The 20,126-nt window shown below is 42.0% G+C and overlaps 1 protein-coding gene across 2 annotated transcripts; it reads left to right on the plus strand.

The window, feature by feature from the left end:
* The first annotated feature begins 2,796 nt into the window (after positions 1 to 2,796).
* Positions 2,797 to 15,406, plus strand: LOC109867685 (cyclic AMP-responsive element-binding protein 1). 2 transcript variants are annotated; one of them, XM_020456944.2, is made up of 8 exons: positions 2,797 to 2,936; positions 6,932 to 7,044; positions 7,620 to 7,790; positions 8,027 to 8,127; positions 8,219 to 8,367; positions 8,607 to 8,789; positions 8,883 to 9,039; positions 9,451 to 15,406. In XM_020456944.2, exons 2-8 carry the CDS (start codon positions 6,940 to 6,942, stop codon positions 9,593 to 9,595), a joined length of 1,011 nt encoding a protein of 336 aa, XP_020312533.1. In that variant the 5' UTR covers positions 2,797 to 2,936; positions 6,932 to 6,939; the 3' UTR covers positions 9,596 to 15,406. The 2 variants fall into 2 exon arrangements, with proteins under 2 accessions (XP_020312533.1, XP_020312539.1); XM_020456950.2 differs by having other exon boundaries at positions 2,799 to 2,936; positions 7,644 to 7,790.
* Positions 15,407 to 20,126: the final 4,720 nt, after the last annotated feature.

Genomic DNA, 20,126 nt, shown 5'->3' on the forward strand with positions numbered 1-20,126 from the left:
AAATATCCAATAAATGTCGTTCCACTTCATGATTGTGTCCCACTTGTTGTTGATTCTTCACAAAAAAATACAGTTTTATATCTTTATGTTTGAAGCCTGAAATGTGGCAAAAGGTCGCAAAGTTCAAGGGGGCCGAATACTTTCGCAAGGCACTGTATCATTGGCTATTATCAATGCATGTTTACCATTTTGGGTGGATTACTATTTAGAGCTTAAATACATATTTATCCTTACATCCTTACAATCTAGATACAGAGGCCTACTTGTGATCCACATTTTTAACATAAATAAATCCAATAATCTACTTATGACAATATACAGTGGATTCAGAGAATATTCAGACCCCTTGACTTTTTCCACATTTTGTTATGTTACAACCTTATTCAGAAATGGATTTTAAAACAAATTAATCCTACTCAATCTACACACAATACCGAATAATGACAAAACGGAAACTGGTTTTTAAATTTTTTTGCAAATTTATTACAAATAAAAACCAATATTTATTTACATAAGTATTCAGACCCTTTGCTTTGCGACTTGAAATTGAGCTCAGGTACATCGTGTTTCCATTAATCATCCTTGAGATGTTTCTACAACTTGATTGGATTCCAACTGTGGTAAATTAAATTGATTGTACATGATTTAGAAAGGCACACACCTGTCTATATAAGGTCCCACAGTTGACAGTGCAGGTCAGAGCAAAAACCAAGCCATGAGGTCGAAGGAATTGTCCATAGAGCTCCGAGGCACAGATCTGGGGAAGGGTACCAAAACATTTCTGCAGTATTGAAGGTCCCCAAGAACACAGTGACCTCCATCATTCTTAAATGGAAGAAGTTTAGAACCACCAAGACTCTTCCTAGAGCTGGCCGCCTGGCCTTGGTCAGGGAGGTGACCAAGAACCCAATGGTCACTCTGACAGCGCTCCAGAGTTCCTCTGTGAAGATGGGAGAGCCTTCCAGAAGGACAACCATCTCTGCAGCATTCCACCAATCAGACCTTTATGGTAGAGTGGCCAGACGGAAGCCACTCCTCAGTAAAAGACACATGACATCCCGCTTGGAGTTTGCCAAAAGGCACCTAAAGGACTCTCAGACCATGAGAAACAAGATTCTCTGGTCTGATGAAACCAAGATTGAACTCTTTGGTCTAAATGTCAAGTGTCATATCTGGAGGAAACCTGGCACCATCCCTACGTTGAAGCTTGGTGGTGGCAGCATCATGTTGTGGGGATATTTTTCAGCAGCAGGGACTGTGAGATTAGTCAGGATCGAGGGAAAGATGAACAGAGCAAAGTATATGGAGATCCTTGATGAAAACCTGCTCCAGAGTGCTCAGGACCTCAAACTAGGGTGAATGTTCACCTTCCAACAGAACAACAACCCTAAGCACACAGCCAAGACAACGCAGTGTCCTTGAGTGGCCCAGCCAGAACCTGGACTTGAAGGGTCTGAATAGTTATGTAAATGTGATATTACAGTTTATTTTTATATATATTATAAAACATTTCTGAAAACCTGTTTTTGCTTTGTCATTATGGGGTGTTGTGTGTAGATTGATGAGGACAATTTTTTGGAATACATTTTATAATAAAGCTGTAACGTAACAAAATGTGAAAAAAGTCAAGGGGTCTGAATACTTTCCGAAGGCATTGTATATGTAAAAAAAAAAAGTCTACATTTTTATTAAAAAACGAAAGCAAAAGCAGACGCATCTCCCACGACTTTACTCATCGACTTTCATCTACAGTTTGCTACTTTCAGCTTAACACTCAAACCTCCATTGTTAGTTAGCAGTTTGAAGTACCTGTGCACATGTGCAGATACTTTGTGTGACTGTGTGAGAGCTAATTATTGCATTTGCGCTCATCTCAATGGGAGCATGTGTTCATCTGCTCAGACGTTGCTGACGCCTGCCAAATCCTACAACACTTGGATAGGTATTTTAGATATTAGCTAACCACATCATGGTTGTGTACCGCTGCTCAGAAGTTGCATGCATCAACCAATGGGTGCATGCCAAGTCATTGACTGTGCAATTGAGCACCAGACTACTAAACCACATGATGTGGTTAGCTGACACACAAAATACCTTGTAAGATCTGCATTGTAAGATCTGGCATGCTTTCGCAAATTCTGAGCAGAGGGACGTAAGCAAAATGTATAGAAATCTGGTGCCGACAGATGATGCATGCAACATCTGAGCAGGGGAACACAACCAATATCTGTCTCTCTGCTTGTGGAAATATAATTTTGCTGAGTCTACATTTGAATTAAAGTAAATCTCAATGTGACCCACCAGATTCAGAAGCTTAAAAACACTTAAAAATCGTGAAAACCCCATTCGATTTTGCCCAAAACTTTGAGAGAAAAAAACGATAACTGAAAACAAGTAATGATGTTTTTTATTGTGTTTTATTTAGTTTTGAAGTCAAATACAGTAAAATAGTGTAAGTATATTTTAGTTTTTGATACATTTAGCGGTTTGTTAATTATTTTATTTCATATTTTTACTACATTTACTATAATAACCTTGGGGGACACACACAGCACAGGTTGCCACATTGTAACATTGCACTTCACGTGGTTGGCACGTACCAACTAGTCGCTACAAAGTAACCTCGCTAAATGTATCAAAATATGCTGCTACTTTGTAACAGAATTATGACCATTTATGTCTCGCCTAAACGTTCGTTCCTTTCCGCCCATTTTCGAGATGACTTCGGTCTACTCCGTCAGTTGTTCGGCTTGTTCCGCCCATCATTCGTTCGTTCTCGATGGTGCCGCTGACGATTTGATTTTCGTCCCTCTCGTTCTCGGTGTTGTTGTTCTCAGTGACGCGACGGAGGTGTAGCCTGACGCGGTCTCTTACGTGTCGGCCTGAATAAAAGTGGAGCTCCGAGGGCCCGGGAGTGACCGAGGGAGTCTGTTTCGGTAAGAGAGGACTAGTGTCCAGGGGAAGAGAGACAAGGCGCGTCCCACATAAACTGTATTCTGGTCCGGTTCATATCGGATGAACAAAGAGATCATGGCGGCGGGCTTGTTTCAGGCAGTCATGCAGGCATGGAGGGAGGGGAGGCTGCTGCGGCTAGTAGAAAAAGGCAGGGAATGAGGAGTATGCTAGCTCGCCAGTCAGGATCGAGAACATTGCTTGTTTGGACAGCATAGTCCGTGATGCGACATTCCAAGCAAATGCGCACTGTGATCAAAAATGAGACTTTCTGCTTTCTATAGCCTATTGAAAGCTACTCTACTCGCGCGCTGTGGGTCTTCTTGCGCAGCAGCCTATCCCTCGCCTGTAGAGTAGAAAGGCAAAGGGTCGGTCTTAGATTTTATGTAGCCTAAAAAATGTAGTGGTCCTATAAGCCAAACTCAACTGCTAAATAATTGTTCGTACGAAACATGTGTTGGGTATTATTGAATTTAAATTCTTAAAGTGCAAAATTATGTATTGGCTTTCTTAAACCAGAATAAGAAATTATGAGAAATGTCGATTTTATTTATAGGGGTAGGCCTAGTCCACTTGTCAAACCAACTCTTTGGGAGAAGGGTTGTTGCTTTGCTGTCCTAGTCTATAATAAGAAATCGTCAATTTAGACAAGTGCCCTAATTTGGAATTATGTATCCATATGCCTGGTTCGCTATAATAATATGACCCATCACGTAATGCTAGTCTATTTGCTTCTAGTCGGTTTTTTTTTGTGCCAAAATAAAGTTATGTAAGTGTAGTCTAGCCAAAACATCCTCAAACGCATTAGGCCACTATGAGTTTTTGGTCAGCCTATTTTGGATATTCACTTATTATACAGCATTATATAATGTTATATATCGCTCTCAAAAGTTCACAAAAATTGTCGCGAACTAAATGTAAAACCAATGGTAAGCTATTTATGAATGGTATGACACAAAGAGGGCGTCGCTGCTCTCCATGTGGCTCTCTGTCTTGTCACTGAGCAGATATAAAGTCGATATGTACAATTGAATGTAAACACATATTTACAGTTTGAAAATGTGTGATATGGTGGTTAGAGAAATCTTTTTTATATACTGCCATGTTGTACTGGTCCTTGCTGTGGAAAACCACATTAGTGTCCGACTTTCAGCTGTCTCCCTCTCCCTCGACTATTGTCGACAGTCGGTTACTTACCGCTCGAACACACCCAAGGACTTTTGAAGAGGGCGAACTCTGTAAGATTCAACAGAGACGTTATGCACTGTGACCGACTGTGATGCAGTGTGTGAGCTCACGATGCTTTCATTTCTGCCTTCTTTTGAATGGGACTTGAATAATGATTAATCATTCTACACACTATTACTGTTGCATTGCTATTTAGTAAAAACTTCTTTTTTTTTGTAATTACATTGTCAAAATCAATAGGATACACTCATAGTTGATAGCTTTATTCCACAAATGTTCTTCTGTCATGCTCTTTCTCTATGGTTCTGAAAAGGTTCAAGAAAATAAAAAGGGCAAGAAAAAAGAGTTGACTAGCAGGGTAGAATGAAGCTGTTTCTCTCCCTTTGTCTGCAACAGGCACCTCTTTCATGACCCTGCTTTTCCACTGAGGGAGGGTTTGTGGCTGCTGGCCCTCCCTCCCCTCCACAACCAGACTACCATGTTTAGCAGCCAGCCGATGGTCACTGGTAGTAGGGGAATTGCCAACATTGTATTCTCTGACAGACAGAGCTAGCGCCGTTGGGGTGGCACTGGCAGGCCAGGCAAGTCATAACACATATGTGCCTATGGCTACAGACTGCCTGAGAGCACTGTCCCATGTGTGTGTTCTGTCCTAGCTATCCCTGTTAGGTGAAACATTTCTCTGGCTAGTCTAGAGACATGGCATATTGACAAGACAAGACAGAGGAGTACGAGGCGGAAGTGTTTTTGGGAATCTGGGAAAGGCCTCTAGCGGATAAAGCCATTGCATGACATGTTGGTAATGGGTTTCTGGCACATGTTTGCCAAGTCTGAGTTGGTCGGACTCTGTGGAGTTAAGCAACAGCTATCGGAGAATATTTAAGCTTAAAGGTCTAGAGAAGGAAGAAAATGGCATGAGTCCAAAATGGCACCCTATCCCCTTTATAGTGCATTACTTTTGACCAGATGCCAGCACACTCCCGTAAATAGTGCACTACTTTTGACCAGCGCTCTATGGGTCTCTGGTCAAAAGGTTTTTTTGATGGACATAAAAGACTGAAAAATCACTAAGGAATTAGCTCAAAATTATTTTTATTTAGTAAATCTGTTCCCAAGTATTCCCACGCATAAATAGCGAGGCATATGTGATTGTATTCCACTGTAATTAAGGTTTAAAATGATTCTGTTTTTGTCTAATATTGTTTGAGATTCTTGTGGTCTGTTTGCACTGTACAAATGATTTAGAACTATGTTCCGGCCCTCCGACCATCCGCACAAGGAAAGATCAGCCCACGACTGAATGTTATTGGGGACTCCTGATATAGGGTATAGGATGTCATTTCAGGTGCAGCCATGCTGTGTTTGGCAGCCATTAGGTGGATGTACAGGCCTTCTGCTGAACAAGGTGTCCCAGAGGACCAGAGGGAAATGTCAGCTGCCCAAACCAAACACACGCTAGCTGCTAGGCCCTATACCCACAAGGAGGAAAGTGACGCATTCCTAGACAATGAGAATAATGACCTCTCCAGGGGATAGTGGTGTGTGTTTGTGTCAAATCACATTTTATTGGTCGCAAACACATATTTAGCAGATGTTATTGCAGGTGTAGGGAAATGCTTGTTAGTGTGTGTGTGTGTGTGTTTATAACCTAGGAATGGGTCACTTCCTTACTCCGCTACGCCAGTCTCCAAGCTATTCCTCAGCCAGAACGGAATCATTTGTTCTTTATAGTAATGCCAAATGTTTTCCAAGGTTGTCTCAGGACATTCCTAAAAAGATTTCCAGCCCAAAAATCACATTGTCAAAGGGTAGCCCCAACTCTCGTATGTACCTTTAGAAGAGTATGATAAAGCTTAGGAATAGAACTTATCCACTTACATTGGACCTCTCAGTTACATCCGTGAGAAGCGGCTTCGCCCCGCTTGACTTCTGAGAGAGGTACAAGCTATCATGTTGCCAGTCACTTTTAAGTGACACAAGACATATACAACTGGGTCAGTTACAAACAGTCACATAATCCACATCTGTTTCAGTTATTAAATACTCTGTTCATTAAAGCTGGAAGGACGGCTGTGGGCAGTTTGCAGAAACACTTGCCTAACAGGGTTGATTCTAGAGACAGGCTTTCCACTGATTTCCTTTCAGTGAGGTGTGAAGGTAGATTAATTACATGCATTGCTCACAATCTGCTATTACACGGTAATTAGCATGATAATAGCAACATTTTTTACCTTTATTTAACCAGGCAAGTCAGTTAAGAACAAAGTCTTATTTACAATGATGGCCTACCGGGGAACAGTGAGTTAACTGCCTTGTTCAGGGGAACAGTGGGTTAACTGCCTTGTTCAGGGGAACAGTGGGTTAACTGCCTTGTTCAGGGGAACAGTGGGTTAACTGCCTTGTTCAGGGGAACAGTGGGTTAACTGCCTTGTTCAGGGGAACAGTGGGTTAACTGCCTTGTTCGGGGGCAGAACGACAGATTTTTACCTTGTCAGCTCGGGGATTCAATCTAGCAACCTTTCGGTTACTGGCCTAACGCTCTAATCACTAGGCTACCTGTCGCCCCAAATACCAGTTGGTGCCTTCAAAAATAAGTACCAGTAGAAAGTACTACTAAGCACAATACTACCATATCTCTCAACAAAAACCAGGTCAAACCAGCTGAAATGATCATCAGCATTATTGAGATTTTCTCCTTAATGATCATAACAAGACATCCATAAAATGTATCAGAAAGTCCCATCTAAGCCCTCTCTAACCCTAATGTCCTTCTCTCCCTTTTCCCCTACAGCTAAGTCGATGACCATGGAGTCGGGAGCAGAGGTTCATCAGGGAGGAGACACGGCAGTGTCAGAGATAGACAGCCAACAGATCTCCCAGGCACAGATAGCCACCCTGGCACAGGTAAGTAGCCGGCCCATCAACCTACCACACACTAGTACAGTATAACATTACTACTACCATTCACAGGTAAGCCTACTCTGCCTCCCTACCACACACTTGCACATTACAACTTCCACTCACTACCCCACTGACTCATCTATGACTGGACCCAGTCCCTCACAGGGTTTGAATACTCACTGACTGATAGGGAATGATCTGCCACTTCACACACCCAGCAGATATATACAGTATGACTCACTGGGAGACGGTAGTCAGCATGACCCTGTTGTACAAGAAATAGGAAGACATGGAAATGGTCCCCCCCCCCCTCAAAACTTCAGTTACAGCAGAACAGGCTGATGCAAGCAGGAGACAGTAGAATGTCACAAAATATACTGTACATACTGACATGATTCACGCTACCGCTTCATTCTCATATGCACACCAATGCAGTAAATATGTATACATACAGAGACAAACAAATGTAGCAAACAGGTGTTTTTATAAACATAAGTAGTAGGACCCAGAAAACCTCAAGTTTTTCCAGACCAGGAGAACTCAGGGGTTCTAGTTATAGGTGTGTGTCCCCTGGACAGCAGGATTATGTTTATGCTTTGCAGGTTTCCATGGCAGCAGGTCACGCCACATCCAGCGGTCCTACGGTCACCCTGGTGCAGCTGCCCAATGGCCAGACGGTCCAGGTTCACGGCGTCATCCAGGCCGCTCAGCCCTCTGTCATACAGTCACCACAGGTCCAGACTGTTCAGGTGAGTAGACCTTCTCATCTAACCTTTATTTATAGAGCTTTGTCATCAAGATAAAAAACTTTAACAAAATCCTAGCTTAGAAACAACAACTTAGCACTAGAAGAATTCACTGTGACCCCAACCAGACCTGGTCATAATAAACCAATTATGATCACCAACCCTGGTGTTGAAGAAATACAGTGTATGTAAGTATTTGTTCCTGCCCAGCACTAACACACCTGATTGGACTTTTCCAGATCTCCACCCTAGCAGAGAGTGAAGACTCTCAAGAGTCAGTGGACAGTGTGACTGACTCTCAGAAACGCAGAGAGATCCTCTCACGACGCCCCTCATATAGGTACACTTTGGTGTGTGTGATAATGCAGTGCTGTGATTACTCTAGGTGTTTCTTGGTGTTTATCTGACATCCTGCCCTCTAACCCTAACAGGAAGATCCTGAATGACCTGTCATCAGGTGACACCCCAGGGGTTCCCAGGATCGAGGAAGAGAAATCGGAGGAGGACACAGCGCCCGCCATCACCACGGTTACCATGCCCACATCATGCCCCATCTACCAGACCAGCAGTGGCCAGTACAGTACGTCACGTTTGACCCTTTGTTCTTTTACTCAACAATGTCATGGTCATCGGAGCAGCAAAAGTTATTTTTTCAGTCACTGACAGAGGTAATTTAAGAGGGTATTTTAAGCAAGATGTTTAGTTGCTAATGTTACAACCTTATTATTTTCCTTCTCTCGCTCTCTCTTTGTCTGCCCTCATTCTCTGTCTCTCTTTGTCTCTCTCTCTCTTGCTCTCTCCTTCCCTCTCCTCTCCCAGTCGCCATCACCCAGGGCGGGGCAATCCAGCTGGCCAATAACGGAACAGACGGGATCCAGGGACTCCAGACCCTGACTATGACCAATGCTGCGGCCGCCCAGCAGGGCACCACCATCCTGCAGTACGCTCAGACCTCGGACGGCCAGCAGATCCTGGTGCCAAGCAACCAGGTGGTAGTGCAAGGTGAGTGGTAGTGCCTTACCTCTTGATATGGATAAAAACGCACAGTCAATCGGAGTGTTTGAGATCGTTTGGATCGTTTCCATTGTTCCCCAGCTGCGTCAGGAGATGTGCAGGCCTACCAGATCCGCACGGCCCCCACTAGCACCATCGCCCCTGGGGTGGTCATGGCCTCCTCCCCTGCCCTGTCTGGCCAGGGGGGCCCAGAGGTAGAAGTTACCCGCAAGAGAGAGGTCAGACTCATGAAGAACAGGTAAGGACAGAGTGGGGTTCCCTTTGGAGACCTGTAAACCTTATAATAAGCCATTGTAGGGCTTATACATGCTACAAGTAATCAAACATTATACCTGCTTGCATTAAGTAAAGTGTAACCAAGACCATCAATTCATTCAATTCCAATAACGTCATGTGTGGTGACGGATTGCTAGATACAAGACCGATAACATACAACACAAACCATGTACAGCATAAAGGAGTGGAAGAATTCTATGCAGCCACAGGCTATATATACACATATTTACAAATACAAATGAAGAAAAACTTCAAGAGTTTTTGGCACAAAACTAGAAGCTGCTCTAGAGAAGATGATGTGTACCATCCCATGCTAGCTGAGCCAATAGCCAGAGGTTTCCCTAACTGTGTCTTGGTTCTTGTTGTGTCACAGAGAGGCGGCCCGCGAGTGTCGCAGGAAGAAGAAGGAGTATGTCAAGTGTCTTGAGAACCGCGTGGCCGTGCTGGAAAACCAGAACAAAACCCTCATAGAGGAACTGAAAGCACTTAAAGACCTGTACTGCCATAAATCTGAGTAGCTTCAAAATAACCCATCCTAGCCCAACTGTCACTCCCTATTCAGCGGGCATCAGACTGCCCACTGACCTGTACAGAGACTCTGCCAAGCATTGGCCTACGGGCATGACCCATGACATCTGAAGCAAGAGGATGTGAGAGAGAAGACAGAATGAAAATGGATTGATGAACGGGAGATCAGTGATGGACAGTGCTTTGTGGGAATTGTAGTAAACATGACCACTTTGGCCCATACGTCCCCCAATCTCCCATCCACCAATCCATTTTCACCCTGTCTTCTCTCTCACATCCTCTTGCTTCCACTCCTTCTTCTCCCGCTCACTTGTTATCCACCTTTTCATCTTTCTTTGCCTCTCCCAACTTCTCTCAATATTATCCCACCGCGGAACTGAAAGGATGAGGATTCATTCGTCAGTTGTGGTTCCAGGGATAACGTGGTGAAACATAACACTAACTCTTTTACACTATTCAACCTTCTTGTTTGGGGTTTGAATACTGGGAAGAGAAGTCACAGACTTCTGACATAGTCATTTGTTATTAACCCAAAGCCTCGTATGTCTTCACTAACAATGGTTAGCCAATCAAACCATAGGGTTAGTGTCTGAATGTCCAATCAGCTCAAGAGGAAGTCAAGACAAGGAAGTCAAGGTAGCCTCCAGAACCCTGGCATTGGAGTCAGTTAAGACATTGTAGATTTCCCTGGGCCCGGTTTCCCAAAAGCATCTTAAGGCTAAGTTCATCGTAGGAACCTTTGTAGGAGCCTCGTTAAATCTCGTTATTAACATTGCACTTGAAAGCGCTTGTAATCTAACGCATGCTTCAGACCACTCGTAGAACAGCAGTGCGTCGTTAGATCTGTCCTTTATGTACAGAAGATCTCCGCTAAACATCACATGGTTTATCCGTCTCTCTGTGTCCGATGATAACCTCAGAACAATGTTGACTACAAATGCAAAGGTGCCAATGTCTTTGTAATTGATACAAACAAGCAACGTATAAAAATATGCTTCAAATGAAAACAGAGATGACTGCATTCAAATATAAACAGTAGGATGTAGGCCTATTTCAGTCCTATTGAAATACATACCATCAATCAATTGAGTTCTATTTTGCTACTTGTAGGCTACTGTTTGTAATTTGTCTCAATATATTTCATGATGTGTAGCCTAACGTGCTTAATGATGTGCCAAATCTTTGATTTAGTGGGTAAGCATTAGACTAAGGCGCCTCAATATTTGCGGTAATATATATTATTATTATATATATATTTGCGGTGGTAATATCTGTAGCCGCGGGAAGTAAGGGTGCTGAGGGTGCTGCATCACCCCCTGATAAATCACAATAAACCAAATTGGTGCACTAGACCTTTATTACCCCTGTATGAGCAGAGAAAAATACTCATCTGCAGAGCGGGGAAAAGCCCCCCAACTCGCCCGTCGACAAAAAAATTCAGCGCCCCCACCCCAAAACAACTTCCTGCGGCCATGGTAATATCACTCTAGGAGCTGATCTGTCGTCAGTATTGTGAAATAATTATAATGTTGAGGAAAGTTCCCTTTCTTTCAATCCTATCAGTATCAACACATGATCAAACGACGTTCTTAGCGAGTGTTCTCTCTGTGTGGTGTTTTGGGAAACTCATGTTACATCTTTGGGAAAGATACATTGTTAAAACACGCCTAAATTCCATCGCTATCAGGAAACCGGGCCCTGCTCAGTAGATCATATGAGATCAGATTATGTTATTTTCTAGATCTCAGTGCTTAGGTTAAACATCCATAATCAGTATAACTCATCAACTCGGATTCATCTTCCATTTCAAGTGTCTTGGGTATTTTCTGTATTTCGTTACATTTTGATATCTGAGATTTGAGCTACTTTTGTTACGCTCTAAAGATTTGGACTGTTGCTAGGTGGTGGTGGAATATGGATCCCATATAACTACTGAAGAAAACAGATTCATGTCTGAATACTGGAAAAAGTTGTCAGTACACACTACATATGGTTAATGGGTTAATGGCAATTATCTGAGATTAAATTCACCCCAGTAAATCTTGTTGGAATAGATACATTTGTAATCTCCGGCATACACATATTTATGGTGAGTGTACTACTGTACATACATTCAGTACATACATTACCGTTCAAACGTTTGGGGTCACTTAGAAATGTCCTTGTTTAAAAAAATATATAATAATAAAGGCACGTTTTCTGGGGCCATGAAAAGAACATCAAATTGATCAGAAACACAGTGTAGGCATTGTTAATGTTGTAAATTACTATTGTAGCTGGAAACGGCTGATTTTTTAATGAATTTTCTACATAGGTGTACAGAGGCCAATTGATAAGGCTAATTGATCATTCTAGACAAGAGTTCCTCTGTCCAGTGTCTGTGTTCTTTTGCCCATCTTAATCTTTTATTTTTATTGGCCAGTCTGAGATATGGCTTTTTCTTTGCAACTCTGCCTTGGCCAGCATCCCGGAGTCGCCTCTTCACTGTTGACATTGAGACTGGTGTTTTGCGGGTACTATTTAATGAAGCTGCCAGTTGAGGACTTGTGAGGCGTCTGTTTCTCAAACTCTATGCTCTAATGTACTTGTCCTCTTGCTCAGTTGTGCACCGGGGCCTCCCACTCCTTTTCCCATTCTGGTTAGAGCCAGTTTAACGTTGTACGAGATCTTCAGTTTCTTGGCAATTTCTCGCATGGAATAGCCTTTATTTCTCAGAACAAGAATAAACTGACGAGTTTCAGAAGAAAGTTATTTGATTCTGGCCATTTTGAGCCTGTAATCAAACCCACAAATGCTGATGCTCCAGATACTCGACTAGTCTAAAGGCCAGTTTGATTGCTTCTTTGATCAGGACACCAGTTTTCAGCTGTGCTAACATAATTGCAAAAGGGTTTTCTAATGATCAATTAGCCTTTTAAAATGATAAACTTGGATTAGCTAACACAACGTGCCATTGGAACCCAGGAGTGATGGTTGCTGATAATGGGCCTCTGTACGCCTATGTAGATATTCCATAAAAAATCTGCCGTTTCCAGCTACAATAGTCATTTACAAGATTAACAATGTCTACACTGTATTTCTGATCAATTTGATGTTATTTTAATGGGCAAAACATTTGCTTTTCTTTCAAAAACAAGGACATTTCTAAGTGACCTCAAACTTTTGAACGGTAGTGTATACGATTACATTAACATTTCGTTAGTAGGTTTATGTAGAACTTGGGATCAATCTTCCAACATCACAGGCATAGATACTTTATATTCTGTTTATGATAGGATAAAGTAGTACCATATTGTATTACATATTGATTATTTTTCTTTTGATATAATTACTGTACATGGAGCCTACAGCATGTGTAGATTTTACTATGATATTTCTATTGATTTGATAAGAAAATTGTTATGCATAATATGAAACCAATATAGATTAACGTATTTGTATCATATACTGCAGCACATAAAAAAATAAAAAAATATATAATGTGTATTCCTTTAGCTTACCAGGCCTATTACAATGTCGGCAGCTATTTAAGAAAAAGGCCTTTTTTAAACTCACCATGCTTTGTGGTGCTCTGCTCATCTTCTTTTGAGACAGGCGAGTGAACAGCCTGTTGGAAGCTATTACGACCCATAAGACATATTAGTTCAATTAGTCCTCTGGGTTTCATTAAGCTGTAAATGGCTAAGAAATACATTTGATTCTGCCAGCCACACCACTCATCTGTACAGAGGACTGAGAGCCCTAAGTGGTTGTAAAAGCCTCTTGCGAATGTTGTAACATGCTTACTATAAATGCATTTCATCACAGAGCACCCCTCCCCCCCCGCCCGCCTAGATTAGGAAGCAACACCATCATGCAACGAAAGCTTCTTTTCTTTCTGTTAGATATTATGTCATATGTAATGTCACGGTACAGTAAATGCATTTCTTCCTACATTTTTTGCCTTTGTTTGTACTTTATAAATAATAATTAATTTTAGACACTAGAATATTCCTGAATTGAATGTGAAATAAATACATGGTTCAGCCAACTCCAAACCTGTAAAATCTTTAAAAAAACAAACATTATTTGTGGAAATAATCAGCACCAAAATCCTAGTTTTGTATTCAGGAGGACGCATCAGGAATCTAAATATATTGATCCTGGGTGAACCATGAAAAACAAATCAACACATTGGAATTGGAATGTATCTTCAGTGTGAATACCCAGATTCATCTGTATCTTCAGTGTGAATACCCAGATTCATCTGTATCTTCAGTGTGAATACCCAGATTCATCTGTATCTTCAGTGTGAATACCCAGATTCATCTGTATCTTCAGTGTGAATACCCAGATTCATCTGTATCTTCAGTGTGAATACCCAGATTCATCTGTATCTTCAGTGTGAATACCCAGATTCATCTGTATCTTCAGTGTGAATACCCAGATTCATCTGTATCTTCAGTGTGAATACCCAGATTCATCTGTATCTTCAGTGTGAATACCCAGATTCATCTCATGCACATGAAACATATAACAAAGCATAACTTCTGGAGTTTTCTGTTAGGATGGGGGTAGTTTGTTAATGGTTATCATTTTTACTGTGTTTGTACATTGAGATTCAGTCAATCCAGTGTCACTCTGCTTGCTTTATTTTTCTACATTAAAAGACTGTTTATAATGTACAGCATTCATCATATTATGTGAATGGTATTGTAAAAAGAAAAGTGGGTTGGGTTCGTGTGAAATGGTCACAGAAAGTAATGTTTCTGATTATCATTGTGCAAGGGTAGCACTGTAATTTTGTTCTTCTGTTGCTTGCAAAAGGCAAAGCCATCTATTGAGTCGTATGAATCATTACCTTGTCCTGGCCCTACTCTTTCAGTTTTTACAGACGCTTTGACAAGTCATTTGTGCGGCTGAATCCAAGCATGACAAATTGCAGAGGTAATCTCTTAGCAGAGCTTTTTCAGGGTAGATTATGGATTCATGCTGAAGGGATGCAATTTGACACAGCACACCTTGAGTTTCAGCTTTGCCGGCTCTGTAAAACTAATTATTTTATGACAGGAGCAGAACTGAGCAGAGCAGGTCAATGGTGCTTACAAAACAGTAGGTGAGGTTTGCTTGAACAGAAGAAGAATTCATCTGGAATTAATCTTGACAAAATACCAGTGAAGATACCAAGAGGTAAACTTGCCTATAGGCGTTTGTATTTAGCATTTAATTCAATTTAAGTAGCCGAATGAACAAAAAAAATATCAATAGCCTACAGTGGTTTGGTTTCTGTACCATTTTGAGGTACACAACCTGGCTTTACTTCCTGCATGAACAGCCTATCATAGTGGAACTTTGAACAATAACCTTTTTCTAAACTTTTGTGCCCTGTTTGAATATTGCCAATTTTACAAATTGTAATCTTTAAATACCATTTATTGTACATAATGTAATCCTGTTAAGGGAGGTTTTATTGTGTTCCAGTTGTGTATCTGTCCATTGTATATACTGTCTGTGAACAGCATTAAACTAAAGCGCCTAACGATCCACACTTTAGACAGATACAAATTCGTGGGGAATAGGGGTGCTGTCCTCTGATCAATAAAGAAATAAACAATTAATGCACTAGGCCTTTATTACTCCTGTAGAAGTGGAGCGAAGCAAAGTACTTGTCAGCAGACAAAAAATCTAGGAAAAATGTCAGCACCCCCACCCCGAAACATCTTTCCACAGCCATGGACAGATAGACATTTTGAAAGCGCTATGTGACACATTGTACCACTCTTTTGTAAACATTTATGCCACAATAAATTGCATTCAAAGTGCCTTATCTGTCATCATTTTATAGACTGTTTTTAACTGATCGATGCACCAGTCGGAAGGCAACTTGTGGTGATAATGTAGAACTGCATATGAATTACACCAGGATGATACATGAAGCAAACAAATTACAACTTTATTTCAAGCAACATGTATTTTGAAATTAAATCAAATAACCTTAAATAATTCCTTTCTGCACACACTCATGTGCTAGTAATATCTCTCTCCTGTGCATGTCATCCTTAAGGCCTACCTACCTTCATTACAAGGATAGGGCTTGCACTAATCTATTTCATGACGGCATATACAGTAGCTGTAGAAGTCAAATCGGATATCCTTCAACATAGTTAGCCTCATTAATTGTCTAATGAAAAAGAGAAACCCACACACTGGTCTTGCCAGTATCAGCCTTTTCAATTCTTTCAAGTTGTTAGCAGATTATTCCCACACACCACAAAAGGCTGTAGAGGGGAGAATGGTTCATAATAATGGATGGAATGGTATCAAACACACTGACACAATGTGTTTGACGTGTTCGATACGTTCCATTTTTTCCATTCCAGCCATTACTACGAGCCCATTCTCCCCAATTCAGGTGGCTCAGGCCAACTGTGACACACACATAAATTATCTCTGATATGTGATTGTGTTTCCTATTTCTAATATCATTTCAAATGGAGAAAACATCTCAACAAATTGTAAACAATGTGTGAAGATTTACTAATCCGGTTTCAGTATAGAAATGATGTTCAAGTGCATTAAACATGTTCACGAGCTCAATATTAATCTCTTCGTATGTCTGCATTTGGCATGCCATAAATAATCTCACATCCACTGTAACCAAAGGGTAGAGCATGGATAGGTCTGAGTGGAGGGACCTTGCACCTTCTCCTCCAATACAGGTACAAGACAATACAGTTGAGGAGGTAGGATGCGAGTAATCAAGGAAAGACAAAGTAAGGCAAAGCCCTAGTAGCCTTCGTGTGGTGATGTCACCTGCCCTGAGAACTAACTAACTGTATCCTAGCCCAACCAAGATTACGGTTTTTGTAGGATAATGGACGCTGCTTTGTGGGTATGAAGTGCTGTTGTGGACAGGGGTTGCATCCTAGGTCAGCCATACAGAGATTGTTACACCTTTAACAATGATCAACGACATCAGCTGCAAATCTGTACAATTATAATCAGACAAAATGAGAGTAAGTGACAACCAAATAAACCAGACAAACAAGGAATGTTAAATGACCAAAACATGCACTATACTTAAATCAAAGAATCAACACTATTTCATATCATACAAAGAATGCATATGTAAATGGTTAGTGTGTTTAAACATTCATCTTACTCCAAAACAAGAGATGATAGTTAGATGAATAGTGTCTATTACAAATAATAGCCAGAATGTCAAGGCTGGAACAGAAACCTGCACACCCAGTAGCTAGACCTCTTAAGAGCAAAGGTTGTCCATACATGTTCTAGGTCTATGTGTTGTTACGTTTAACAGTATTTTGGTAGTCCTACAACCAATTGTAACAGTAAACCAATAGTATATATAACACGTTGGAGATATACCCTTCAGTCTCTCCAGGACTTTCTTTGGGACATTCATCCACAGACAGGATTTTTCAGCTTTCACAGGTCTCTGTATCTGAGGTTAGGAAACAGAAATTAGACCAGAACTTGCTTCATTATTCTCAAGTGATATAACATTATATATTTTTGTTGCAATTGTGTTTTTGTATTTTCATAGTTCTCTCTTTGGGACTGGAAATCTGTTTATTAGCTAGCTACTAGCTATGTAGCTAACATAGTTGATTTTACCAGGTCAAGCTAAGAGGCGTCCTGAAAGACACTCTTCCCCTGGTACTGCTGCTCATTCTGTTCACCAGCTCCGGAGGTCTACGTCACCGGCCTTCTATGCGTCACTGAACAGAATTCATTACCACCAACCGCGACTGTCTTGTCTCATTACGTCCACCTGGTTCCCATTCCCCCTGATTAATATGTCTATATATGTGCCCTCTGTTCCCCATTGTCCTTGTCGATCATTGTCCCGTTGGTCGTGTGCTCTGTTGTATCGGTTTTCATGCTACGTGTTATTGTGCACTTGTTATTACCGTTCTCGTCCCGTGTATTATTTAGAGGTTTTACACCTCGCTCTATTGTTTGGGTTACATCCCTGTGTTATATATATATACGTGTTTGTTTTTGGGCTTCGTCCCCATTGTTTTCATGATGTACTTGATTTTAGGTTCCTATCATTATACAGCGTGACAACAGGGGTGTCCATTGAAAGTAGACTAGAAACAACTGGATCCTAAAACACATCCACCATGAGCGCCCACTAAATTAGCCTAAGAACAGGCAAACCAAATTAAAACCCACACCAAACTTAGAGACAAGAAGCAAACCAAAAAGTGGAGCAAAACGAATACAGGGAAGATCAGATAAAGGATTGTTTGTCTAGAAATCAAATAGGGAGAGCCAACTAAAGGTGTTAACCCTCCACATCTCTCAAGACCAACAGACAAGACTTCTGTAAATTACAAAAGACGGAATCACAAAGCCATGTTAAGTTCGTAAGAAAACAAGCCTGTCTTTTTGGACTTTCAGCATTTAAAGACACTCGTACTTCTCAAGCAGTTCAAAAAATTGCCTTCACGAAAAGGGTTGCTACCTACATCTATGAGCACAAGGATCTCACTCCTGAGAAAGCTGCAGTTCTTGTAGATGACCAAAGCACCCAGTAGTTATCTCTACGCAAAGAGCAATCCAGAGAAGTCACCTCCTACTGCGAGGTTTCAGTCCTTTTCCACAGTGCCCAAAGATAAGGATCGGTGCCAAACAGAATTTTTTTTGTATGTGCCAGTTTGTCATTACTACCGTGGGAATGGCACATTGTCTCTGTGTCCTAAGTTGAAACATAAAAAGAAGAGAGAGAAAAAGCAGTTTGTTCTTGTGGGAGCACTACTGCCCATTAAGTTTCTGTTGTGACTGGTGTATCTCCTAAACAACATTTTGGATCGGATGTGCATGAACCCTTTGTTTCAGATGGGTTTGTGTTTCTGCAGAGTTATGCTGTTAAGTAGCCGGCGAAGATACTGCGAGATACTGGGCAGCACAGTTATTCATTTGAAGGGTGTATTGCCTTTGTCTGACACTTCAAAAACTGGTTACAGTGTGTTAGTGCAAGGTGTGGAGTTGGGTTGCATGGAAGTTCTTTTGTATAATGTGGAACTTGAGTCTGATCGTTGGAGTGAGGCCTAGCCTACCAGTGACAGGGGTCTCATTCCTTTTGGGAAACGATTTGGCTGGAGTGAAGGTCGTGCCAAATCCTGTCATTTGTAAGGAACCCAGAGTAGAGGAACCTGATTGGTAATCAGAAAAGTACCCTAGAGTGTTCCCAGTGTGTGCTGTTACACGTGCTGTCTAAGAAAGTCGCCGGGAACAAGTCTAGTGTTGAGGAGGATGTCAACAATCCCACCATGGTAGATCTGTCTGAGACGTTTATGGGGGATCCTGATTTCGGTAAACCTCCTGAGTTGACCTCTCCCTTGAAAACCCCAAAGGTGGGTCTCCCGAGTGACGCAGTGGTCTAAGGCACTGCATCGCAGTGCTAGCTGTGCCACTAGAGATCCTGGTTTGAGTCCAGGCTCTGTCGCAGCCAGCCTTGATGGGGAGACCCATGGGGCGGCGCACAATTGGCCCAGCATCGTCCGAGTTAGGGGAGGGTTTGGCAAGGCAGGGATGTTCTTGTACCATCGCACACTAGTGACTCCTGTGGCAGGCAGGGCGCAGTGTACGCTGACACGGTCACCAAGTGTATGGTGTTTCCTCCAACACATTGGTGTGGCTGGCTTCAGGATTAAGTGGGCATTGTGTCAAGTAGCGGTACAGCTTGGCTGGGTTGTGTTTCGGAGGATGCACAGCTCTGGACCTTCGAGTCCGTATCGGAGTTGCAGCGATGGGACAAGACTGTAACTACCAATTGGATACCACGGAATTGGGGAGAAAAAAGGGTAATAAACAAAAAAAAAGAAACCTCAAAGGTGAGAGAGTTTGTAGGACTTGATGTCTAGGAAGCAGCTGATTGCTGAACAGAGAAAATAAGTTTCCTTCTCCCCTCTTTTTGCTGAGATACATCCAAAGGAGTTTGATTAAATGTGTGGGTGTTACTTTGACAGAGTTGGTGTTCTAATAAGGAAATGGCTTTCTCACGCCACTTCTGGGCAAGACGATTGGTCCAATGTTTCTCAAATTGTTGTTCCAGTTACGCTTTAAAATTATTTATTTTTTACCCCTTTTTCTCCCCAATTTCATGGTATCCAATTGTTTTAGTAGCTACTATCTTGTCTCATCACTACAACTCCGTAACTGGCTCGGGAGAGACGAAGTTTGAAAGTCATGCTTCCTCCGATACACAACCCAACCAAGCCACACTGCTTCTTAAGACAGCGCGCATCCAACCCGGAAGCCAGCCACACCAATGTGTCGGAGGAAACACTGTGCACCTGGCAACCTTGGTTAGAGATGAGTCAAGGATATCCCTACTGGCCAAGCCCTCCCTAACCCGGACGACGCTGGGCCAATTGTGCGTCGCCCCACAGACCTACCGGTCGCGACAGAGCCTGGGCGCGAACCCAGAGTCTCTGGTGGCACAGCTGGCGCTGCAATACAGCACCCTTAACCACTGCACCACCCGGGAGGCCCCCTGTTCCAGTTACG

This window comes from Oncorhynchus kisutch, linkage group LG2 (genome assembly GCF_002021735.2).
Source record: "Oncorhynchus kisutch isolate 150728-3 linkage group LG2, Okis_V2, whole genome shotgun sequence".
Lineage (NCBI taxonomy): Eukaryota > Metazoa > Chordata > Actinopteri > Salmoniformes > Salmonidae > Oncorhynchus > Oncorhynchus kisutch.

Coding starts and splice junctions, on each gene's coding strand:
- LOC109867685 (XM_020456944.2), top strand. CDS start 6,940: ATGACCATGGAGTCGGGAGCAGAGGTTCATCAGGGAGGAGACACGGCA. Junction 7,791..8,026: donor CACAGGTCCAGACTGTTCAG/GTGAGTAGACCT, acceptor GGACTTTTCCAG/ATCTCCACCCTAGCAGAGAG. Junction 9,040..9,450: donor GTCAGACTCATGAAGAACAG/GTAAGGACAGAG, acceptor GTTGTGTCACAG/AGAGGCGGCCCGCGAGTGTC.